The sequence below is a fragment of the Pseudochaenichthys georgianus genome, chromosome 8 (genome assembly GCF_902827115.2).
Source record: "Pseudochaenichthys georgianus chromosome 8, fPseGeo1.2, whole genome shotgun sequence".
Taxonomy (NCBI): Eukaryota; Metazoa; Chordata; class Actinopteri; order Perciformes; family Channichthyidae; genus Pseudochaenichthys; species Pseudochaenichthys georgianus.
Genome location: NC_047510.2, coordinates 15,712,059 through 15,722,921, shown reverse-complemented (window position 1 = coordinate 15,722,921; position 10,863 = coordinate 15,712,059). Strand labels below are relative to the sequence as shown.

Below are 10,863 nucleotides of genomic sequence, written 5' to 3'. Positions count from 1 at the left end.
GGGCGGACTGGGACTACAAATCAGCCCGGGACTCTCGACCGGCCCACTTCGGTACCGCCGGCCCACCGCGGTACCGCAAGTAAATACCGCTAGTAAATTGTCGGGGGGACTGGGGGGGTAGACAATTTACTAGCGGTAGACATTAAGGGTAAATAATGTGGACTTGTATTATCATTGGCCCCACCATTGTAACCACTGGCCCGGAGCATTCGTCCAAAAAAAAAATCGACTAATAATGAAGAAAATTAACACATTTGTTGCAATAGTAATGTATGCACTAACGACATTACTACTTGTACTACAACATTTTAATCATCAGTTCTTCCTCATTTTCCTCAATTGTTCATATTTGGTTTATTAAAATAATGATATTGTGGTCATTGTTAAAAAATGTCTGCTATTATTATTATTTGTATAATGCACTTTCTGCCTTCCTGTCATTAGGAGTTAGACATGTCATGGCTATGTAATAGATTTGATTAGCACCTTCATTATCCTAAACTGCTGGGACATTTCGCCAATACCTTTTTATATGGTCTACTCTTCACTTACTTGTCAGCATAGGTCGGCATTGATGTACAGAGCCGACAGAAGACCTTGTTTATATGGGCATCATATGGAGAGGTGCAGCAGTGACGCGTCCTGAAACCAGGAAGTAAGCTGCTGGTTCCCTCGACAAGGGTTTTGGAACATAGCTGGAAATAAGGTCTGTGGAAAACAAACCTGTTTGATAAATGCACGTTTTGTTCAGCCGGATAATCTCCACATGTCTACCCTACTTTTATAATTTTCGAATCATAAATCTAATCGATAGATTATAAAAAGGTTTTAGGACGCGTCACTGCAGCCAACTCCATCGATCAAGCTGGCTGACACTTTATCTCCCTCTTCTTCTCATGCTCCCTGTCACTCTCCTTTAATTCCTCCGGTGACTTTCTTTTATTTGAAGATTGTTTTTTGCCCGGCGCTTGGCCGGTTACCGCTGGTATTAAAAACATTTGGCGAATGGTTAGGTGGCGCGATAGTCTGTAGTGAAGCAGCGCGCTCCTGCTCCCGCTGCGCTCCGGAGCAAACAGCTGTTTGCTTTTCTCCCAACAAAAACGACAACCGACTCACGGAACGCTATGTTGTAGCGTTGATAAACGAAACAATTTAACTAAATTGCTAGTCAAAATACCAATACCACAGGACCATTTTTATATTTTTAGTGGCCCGAGCGGGCAAGTGGAAAGTACGTTATGCTGGCCCGGGGTGTCTAAATAGTGCTTCCGGGCCAGCGGGCCATTTAATGTCGAGCCCTGCCGGTTACCGGCCGGCCCACATCGTCCGACCGGCCCACTTCAGTACCGGCCCATCGGGATTCGTCCCGAATGTCCCGATGGCCAGTCCGCCCCTGCTTCTGTTCATCCACGTCATTTAAACCTGCTAATTTGGCTCTTAAATACTAAAGTGAATATATAAAAAAGTGTAATACTTGCACAGCAGACATACACACGGATGTAACAGTTATTGATGGTGTTGCATTCAAAGGCAGAGACAAGTTTGGGTGACAATTATTTATAGCAATGCTTTTCTAATGAACAGTGTAACTCATGTAGAAAAATATCTTGTAAAACCTTTCAATACAAACATAAATACAGGTGTAATATTACAGAGATAACACCATAAATAAAAAAACAAATGACTTTATATGTTTAAACAACATAAACCCATAAACATTGGTTGCTCATAATATGTAGTGTAGTTGGTAATTTGCAACAAAACATCAACACTCATCAACAACAAAGCAGGACTATGTTTTGTGGAATTACAAAGCATACTTAAAATGTAAAACATTTAAAGAACCTAAATACTTTTACATTGTTCATATGAAGGCTGGCCAAATAATAAGTAAATAAAACTGTCCCGGAGCAATCCTTCAAAAGTGTTGCATGCTCTATCAGTAAGGCGTAATGATGCTGGAGAACTGATGTTAAAGCCGACAGTCGAGAAGCAGGAGTTCCATCCTTTATTCAGTGCTTCATGAAGAAAGGATGAGTCAGGGCTTTGGCAGCGGAGATGCGGCGGCTCGGTCTGAATGCCAAACATTGCTGCAGGTAAGGAGAGGTCACACCTTACAATCCGAAGGTTTATAGTCTCAGTGCTGCTGCTGTAATGCTTTTTAACAACAACAAAAACATATATTTATAATGCCATGAAACACAGATAAGCATGCACACTTTTTAGATCTGTGAAGCTATAATTACCAGCGACGTGCAGTCAGGGGAGGCAGAGCCTCACCTGTCATACTCATAGACTGGCCATACTACAATGTAACGGAAAAACAACTAAAGAAAAACTAAATAGTAATAATAATAAAATGTCTCCACTGATCTGTGTTGTAAATGTGATTTATGTATGATTCCAATCGCTTTTTATAGTCAAAATCAGCAAATTTGCCGAGCTCCGCTACAACTACGGATAGCGATGAGAAGTGAGGCAGGGACGAGCTCTGCCTCACGTAAGCCCACAGTAACTTGCTGGAGCGCGGGCACTAATTTAGCGCGGGCACTTATTTTGTGAGCGCTCTCCAGCCAGTTACTGTGGGGTGAGGCACAGATGAGCTCTGCCTCACCTCAAAATGCGTCACCTCACAGAAACTGTCTGGAAAGCGGGCCCTAAGCGCATGCCTGCACCATCTCACTGTATGTCACCAATGTAATGTTTGTAGATCCCTTTATTACATTTATCCTCGCCATCCATAGTCTCTAAATAACTTATTTCACGTATATATGATATTTAGGCTCGCTGTACAACGGCAATGAAAAAAGCACCAGGGGAGGCAGCCATAACCTCTGCCGCACTGAAGGGGGCGCACATGAGCCCACAGGTCCTTGTTGCTACTGTTATTCTACGCAGAGACGGTAGACCGTAGACGCAAACCAGAGCCCAAGAGATACTAATCTCTCTAGGGCTCTGACGCAAACAACAAACTAGACTTTTGAAACTAGAGGAAGATAAGGAGGACTTTTACAAAAAAGTAATAGAGATTGTTGTCCAGAAGGATAGCATGGACTTCATCTTCAAGTCAAGGTAAAACCACATTGGTAATGAAAATTGGATCTTACTAAGAAAGAACAATCCAATATTTAGATTGTGGGTATCCTTTTGTTGAACGGTCTGTTTAAAATGAATCGAAACATCAGACCAAAAAAGCTTTTGAAAATAACAGAATATTTCGATTAAAGGTGGGGTAGGTAAGTTTCAGAAACCGGCTCGAGATACACTTTTTGTTATATTCCATGGAATGCTCTTAACATCCCGATAGCAATGAATATCTTAAGTGCTTTGACAAAAAATCCATAACAAAATGTCATCTGTAGAAGCCGTAATACTGTAAAAAGTACAACGGCCTGCCTACCTGCCTGTCAGCCTTCCATCGGGGCACAAACTTATCTCGTGCCCTCATTGGTCATGTGTGCGTTCGTGTGTGTTGGAGGAGGGGCTCTATAAGGAAGTGGCAGATTTTCTCCGGTTGTGTATTTTCAAATTCTAGCGATCTCGAGCCGGTTTCTCAAACTTACCTACCCCACCTTTAAGGTCAGAATATAATATTTGTAAATCTGACTCTGAAAGAGTCAGTGCCTCACCAGCCATGAACCTCACCGCACGTCACTGATAATTACCAACTATTTTCTATTTTTAGCCATGCCAGCAATATGGCTCTAGGGATAGCATCGCCAGTCATTCCACACAGTGCAGACTGAAATATCTCAGCAACTGTTGGATGGATTGAAACTAAGCAGACATTTATGGTTTGAAAGGATGATGCTTACTGGCTTTTGAAAACATCTGACTTTAATTCCGTGTTCCAGAAAACTCTGAATCTGAGCATTTTCAACCTCCTGCTATAATGTATCAAGTAATTGTACTGAAACACCAACCAAAGTTGGAGTTGATATTTGTCAAGTAGGATAGAAGAGTTTTTTAAGGATTAAAAAAGAATTTTCAGAACGTCACTAAGTGTTTTAAACAACATTCTACAATATATGATATCATACGTTTATCGCCTGAAATTTGGACTACACAGTGCTTAAGTACAGCCTCACAGAGCTGCTATCATTTAACCGACTAACCTACGTTAGTCACAGATATTGACATTGTTTTATTGTAACATGATTAAGAGTGCACAGCAATGATTTATCCATCAGAATTACTCAGAAATGTATGACTATTTTGTCTGTTTATTTTATATATATTTGTTCAAAAGTGCTCTAATGCATTCTGATCCAAAATGATTTCAGAATGAACAGAGCCTTTCTCTGCGAGTGCAGGATATAACTGCTGGTGTTAAATGTGAAGCATGGCAACGTGTCATGGAAACAGAAACACAGATTTTCTCACAGATAGCAGGTCGTTGGCGTAGGGGCTGAGGTTGTGCAGCAGCCTGCTGCTGGAGCCTGTTGGCCCCCAGCTGACTGAGTATCGGATGGGGCTGTCCTTGGGCCAGTCGTCCTCGCTGGGCAAACCAATCACCCTAAAACATAGGATAAAAAAAGAAAAACTGAGCACATGCTCCACCTGTCGTGCTCTACGGTGCCGAGGACGTTTTACCACGGGGATATCGCTGAGAGACCGGAGCGCCTCTACGCCTCGAGCTGGTCCTGCTTCGCCTATCCTGCTGTAGGCCTACTGAGGAGGTTCTGCACCGGGGATATCGCGAGGAGAACGGAGCGCCTCCACATTTCGGGCCTGCTTGCACGCCTATCCGGATGCTCTGCTGGTCTGGGAAAATGGCCCATATCGGGATTCTGCTGTGCCTGTTAACTGTTTTGGACTATGAGAAGATCTCTAGTCATTCTGAGAAGACTACTGGATTCAGGTCTGTGCTGCCACCTGCAGTGGGCATCCCCTGCAAAGGTTCGGATGTGTTACACAAACAATTACCGGTTGCCTTGTCACAGTCAATCTGCTCGACAAAATATGTTTGTCTTTTTTATTTTCCTGCGATGATGGTTCTTCAGGACTGCTTCTTAAGCTCTAATCACACTCTCGCAGACTTTTCCGGTGTTTCTAAATTAGATGACAATGTATGTGTGTCATTTAAGAGGAAAAGATGCCTGTTTTTGTTGTTGTTATTACTGTCAGGAAATGTACAACCTAACCCTGGTCCGCCCAGTAGTAATAGTCAGATCGCTACTCCTGCTGATTTTAAAGCTAGGTCTGGGTTGGGTTTCATCCACGTGAATGTGCGCAGTCTGTTAGGTAAACTAGATTTTGTCCGTATCTGGGCAAAATCGACTGACGCTGACGTCATTGTCTTATCTGAAACATGGCTAAATAAGTCTATTTTGGCCTTTGACATTTCCTTAAATGGTTTTAATGTGTATCGTACCGACCGGCCTAATAAAGGTGGTGGCGTTGCAATTTATGTTAAGAATAAGTTCAGTGTAACCACATTAATTTCCAAATCGATCAGTAAGCAATTTGAATTTTTAGCCTTAAATATAGAAGTGACAAAGGGTCAACAGGTCATGGTGGTGGGCTGCTACAGACCCCCCTCAGCTGTCAAAGACTCCTTGTCTTCACTAGAAAATCTTTTATCACAACTAGACTATAAGGAAATAGTGCTACTTGGAGATTTTAACTGGGACTGGTTAAGTGCAGTGTCAGAGGATTTAAAAAACCTTTGTATCTCTTTAAATGTTACTCAGATTGTGGACAGTCCTACTCGCCCAAATATTAAGTCCCCTAATAAATCCTCCCTAATTGATCTCATTTTAACTAATGTTCCCCATAAATATTCTTCTGTGGGAGTATTTGCAAATGATCTGAGCGATCACTGTGTTGTAGCCACAATTAGGGACACTAAGGTCCAAAAGGTTAAACCTCACATTATCATCAAGAGAGACATAAAACATTTTGTGGAGCAGGGTTTTGTGCATGATCTGTTTGATTTTGATTGGGGTAAAATCGATCTGTGTGCTGATGTTGAAACCGCATGGTCTTATTTTTATCTTGGTTTTATGGAGATCATTGATAGACATGCACCCCTGCGTAAATGTAGAGTAAAGGGACGAGACAATCCTTGGTTTTCTGCTGAGCTGTCTAGTCTCCTTCATGAGAGAAACAAGGCCTGGGCAAAGGCTAGGAAATCAGGCTCAGAGATAGAGTGGCTGTGTTTTAGGCAGCTAAGGAATAGCTTCACTTCAAATGTCAAAAGTGCAAAGTCGAAGTACTATCTGTCAGTTACCACAGAAAACCTAAATAATCCTAGGACATTTTGGAAAGCAATAAAATCGATATCAACCGGTGAGATCCGTAATGAGCTACCTCCGTGCCTTACCACAGCATCTGGCCCTATATCGGACAGGGCTACTATGCTAAATTGCTTTAATGAGCATTTTGTGTCCTGTGGTTCTCTATTTGATTCTGTCACTAATTCTGCTTCTGTAAACACCACAGTCTGTGACTCTGAACAACGTGGTCCGGAAAACCCTTTCAGTTTTACCCCTTTTACTGTTGATGTTGTTCATGAAGCCTTATCTAAGCTAGATCCTAGGAAACCGGCTGGCCCGGACAACTTAGAACCTTTCTTTTTAAAGATAGCTGCAGACTTTATTGCTCCACCTCTTACTTCTCTTTTTAACCTCTCCCTCAGCACGAACACAATTCCAAAAGTATGGAAGTCTGCTTATGTCTTGCCTTTACTGAAAGGAGGGGAGGCAACTATTTTAAAGAACTATAGGCCAATCTCTAAATTGTCAGTTCTGGCTAAGGTTCTTGAACGCCTAGTGAGTGAACAAGTAAAGGAGTTTTTATGTACAAATGACATCCTGTCTAAACATCAGTCAGGATTCAGAAAGAAACACAGTACCATCACTGCGACAATGAAAGTGGTGAATGACATTACTAGTATTTTAGATAATAAGCAGAGTTGTGCAGCTCTGTTTATTGACCTTTCCAAAGCGTTTGACACCGTTGATCATCTCATCTTAAAGCAGAGGCTACTCAGTATTGGCCTATCCAGCCTTGCAGTGGGGTGGTTTGTGAACTACCTCTCTGAAAGGTCCCAATGTGTTCATTTTGATGGACTGTCTTCTGAGTGGTTAAACATTTCTAATGGTGTACCACAAGGTTCTGTTTTAGGACCACTTTTATTCTCCATATATATTAACAGTTTAGGTGATAATGTGGATGAAGCTACTTTACATTTTTATGCGGATGATACTGTGATGTATTGTGCAGGTCCCTCCATTAAGGAGGCTGGTGTTAAATTACAGGCTGTTTTTAACACTATTCAGACTCAGCTCTCTGAACTAAAGCTTCTTTTAAATGTTGAGAAAACCAAGGTAATGCTCTTTTCAAAAGCAAAAAAGACACCAGAGCCTGTTTTAGATATTGTAACTACGCAAGGAACAAAACTTGAAGTTGTTGCCTGTTACAAATACCTTGGTATCTGGCTTGATGATTGTCTCTCTTTTAAACTTCATGTCAATAACCTGCTAAAAAAACTGAGGGTTAGGCTAGGGTTCTTTTTCAGAAACAAGTCCTGTTTCTCGCTTGAGGCCAGGAAAAGGCTAGTCACTGTGACCTTTTTACCTGTGCTGGACTATGGGGATCTGGTCTATATGAATGCACCTGCCAATTGCCTGGTCAAGTTAGATGCTGCGTATCACAGTGCACTGAGATTTGTGACAAACTGTAAAGCATTAACCCATCACTGTACCCTGTATGCAAGGGCTGGTTTGCTTTCACTAACTGTACGGAGGCTCAGTCACTGGTACATTTTTATATACAAAGCCATGCTAGGGAAACTTCCATCTTATATCTGCTCCCTGATCTCACGGAAAATTGTAAGTGGCTACTGCCTGAGATCGAATGCTGTGGTTTTATTAAATGTGCCAACTGCTAGGACTGTCTTAGGGAAGACAGCTTTTAGATGCGCAGCTCCTCTGTCTTGGAATAGTCTGCAAATTAAATGGAAACTGAACAATCTGGTGCCACTAAATGTTTTTAAAGCTCGGTTGGATGCTAGTCAATCAGAAGCTATTGGTACCTGTTTATGTGGATAATTATGTAAATGATGCTGGATGATGTCCTTTTGTTGTTCTGTTTATGCTTTTATGTTTCATGTGGAACTACTTGAACAGGTCTCCCTTGGAAAAGTGATCAATGATCTCAATGGGATTTTATCTGTATAATTAAAGGTTAAAAAAAAAAAAAAATATGCTGCTTTTACCAGTGTGTCTGCTATCAAGCCTCTTTTTCAGGTTTATTTTATTAACATTGAAAAGCAAATGTCTCTAAGATCAAGTACTTTGCCGTACTTAGTTCCCAGCACTTAGTACCCCCATGGAACTAAGAGCTGATCGCGTTCACACTGGAATAAGTTCCCTGAGGGAAGATTACGCAAATGAAGCCGATGACGTCACTTCTTCTTCTTCTGCTTTGGGTTTACTGGCAGGCCGCAAACAACTTCACGGCGTATACTGCCACCTGAAGTCCCCGGAGTTGGGGACTGGCTTCAGTAGAAGCCTTCCAAGTAAATCGCCAGAACGCCGACACCTCCTCATCACTCCACCGCTCCAATATATTTTTTTGTGTTGCCATAAGTTAGTCTCTCTCCGTTGGTGCGCAGGGCTAATGCTAATAATGCTAATGCCCGCAAATACCATGGCGCCTGCACAATGAATCCAAAAATGGAAGACATTCTTGCTGACATTGAAGTGAATATTGGCATTGTTTTAAACAGCCAATACGAATCATTTAAAAAGTATGTTTGAGCTAAAATGCCTGTTTTGATAGTATGAGCATACAACTGTAAATATACTCTTTACAGTCTACAGTACCTAGAGAGATTTAGGAAAAATACTCACTCAAAGATTTTTTGCAGCTGTTGAACCTCTGTGTATCCCTTAAACAGTGGTCTGTGGGAGTGTTAAAGGAACAATGAAAAAGGAAAATAAAACGATATCTCGATTTTTGAAGACTGTGGAGAATGTTTCACATCTTAAATGTTAGTCTCCAGTGGCACATATTTCCCCGAGCCAGACACAGACTCTTTACCTCAGGAGGAAGAGCTCAGCAAAGATGCAGCCAGCGCTCCACATGTCCACTGAGGACATGTAAACAGAGTTCAGCAGCACCTCTGGAGCTCTGTACCAAAGCGTCACCACCTGAACAGAGAGAGGATGCCAAACATAATGAGATGACACAACCAGGGCGGGGGAAGTGACAAAAGAACATATTTCACCTCAGGCTTAGGAACAAACAGAATACAGGGCTATATTTAGGAAAACATGTACTGTAAAACGACAAAGGATAGACTTCTGCAGTTATAATTAGCATTGTACAATAATTTTTCTTCATGTGTTGCCGTACTTACACCTGGAGTGAGAGCGATATTATAGGTGTAGATGCGTGCCAGGCCAAAGTCTGCAATCTTGACTTCTTTGCGGCTACTGATCAGGATATTTTCTGGTTTCAGGTCACGGTGCAACACCATGTGGGTGTGTAGGAAGTCCAATCCTTGCAGCAGCTGCCACATCAAATCCTGTACAGACACACAGCAGCATGGCTTAAGACAGGAGTTCCCAAACGTTGCCATGCCAAGGACCCCCATATAGCATTATCCTCTGGCAGGGACCCCCCTGTTGCAATTTGTTTAAATGATGTGTACATTATGATGGCAAATGTAAGAAATTAAACATACAGCTTCTAAATAAATATTCTTAATATATTTTTTTATTAATAATTAATAATCAGATATTCTTCTATTAACAGTAAACATTTTTAGTTTTTTATCTTTAGTTTTTCATTCATTACATTCATTGTGTCTTCTGTTACAAATATTCTTAACAAAATATTAAACAGTAATATCAACAGTAGATACAGTACAACGTGATTTGTCTTAATAATATAATATTCAACAGTAATATGAACAATAAACATATATTTTGAGCATTTTTTAAAGTTATTTCTGTCTTAATAATATATATATATATATAACATTATACATACTATTCAACAGTAATATTAATAGTTAACATGTACAGTATTTTTAAGTATAAGTTTGTTTTGCCATTTATTCATTACATTCAGTGTGTCTTCAGTTATAAACAGTCCTTGTCATTTCACTATGTGTGTCTCTTTGTGTATACCTGTTCCCTCACTAGTGGGAGGGGTGGGCTTGGTGGCTCCTACAGTTTATCAATCCTAGGTTTTAGGTTTGTCAGTGCCAGACGAATGTCATTGTCCACTTGCAAACGTGCTCTGTGCTTTGTTTTCAATACCTTCAATGTAGAAAAGCCAGACTCGCAGAGGTATGTGGTGGCAAATGGAAGCAGAGATTTAAGAGCTCTCTCAGCCAGTGCAGGATAGTCTTTTTTGACATAGATGTAGTTCATCATCCATTCGTTTAGCAACAAGTGCCTCCCGATGGAGCATGCAGTGCGTTGCCACTACATTTGGGGCCTTCTGCTTTATCAAAACTCCGCTTTTTTTGCCTGTCATAGCCGCTGCCCCATCTGAGCACACACCCACACAACGAGACCAGTCAAGTCCGTTTGAGATGATGTACTCATCTAAAACTTGGAAAATGTCTCTTCCTGTGGTCCTACCTTCCAGTGCTTTGCAAAATAATATTTCCTCAACAAAGTTGTCTTCTGAAATAAATCTGATGTATGCAAGCAATTCTGCGACATTTGCTACATCCGTGCTCTCATCCAGCTGCAGAGCGAAATATTCGCTAGCTCTCACTTGCTCCAAAAGCTGAGCAGATACGTCTTGAGCCATGTCACCAATCCGTCGGCTCACAGAATTATCAGAGTGGTACTGTGTTGATTTTGCTGGCAGCATCCTCACCTAGCATTTCCCGAACAA

At 41.3% G+C, this 10,863-nt stretch overlaps 1 protein-coding gene across 1 annotated transcript; it reads right to left on the bottom strand.

The window, feature by feature from the left end:
- Positions 1 to 1,589: 1,589 nt before the first annotated feature.
- On the bottom strand, positions 1,590 to 9,615 carry LOC117451682 (cyclin-dependent kinase 6-like). The gene is made up of 5 exons (XM_071204008.1): positions 9,368 to 9,615; positions 9,049 to 9,158; positions 8,859 to 8,909; positions 4,384 to 4,516; positions 1,590 to 2,090 (listed from the first exon to the last, which is right to left on the bottom strand). Exons 1-5 carry the CDS (start codon positions 9,602 to 9,604, stop codon positions 2,013 to 2,015), a joined length of 609 nt encoding a protein of 202 aa, XP_071060109.1. The 5' UTR covers positions 9,605 to 9,615; the 3' UTR covers positions 1,590 to 2,012.
- Between the last annotated feature and the right edge of the window lie 1,248 nt (positions 9,616 to 10,863).

Bases quoted from the DNA above. Each gene is read 5' to 3' on its own strand.
- LOC117451682 (XM_071204008.1), bottom strand. From the start codon at position 9,604: ATGGGGGTCCTTGGCATGGCAACGTTTGGGAACTCCTGTCTTAAGCCA. The intron at 9,159-9,367 runs GTAAGTACGGCA...CTCTCTGTTCAG, and splicing joins ATATCGCTCTCACTCCAGGT to GTGGTGACGCTTTGGTACAG. The intron at 4,517-8,858 runs GTGAGTATTTTT...CCTATGTTTTAG, and splicing joins CAGCTGCAAAAAATCTTTGA to GGTGATTGGTTTGCCCAGCG.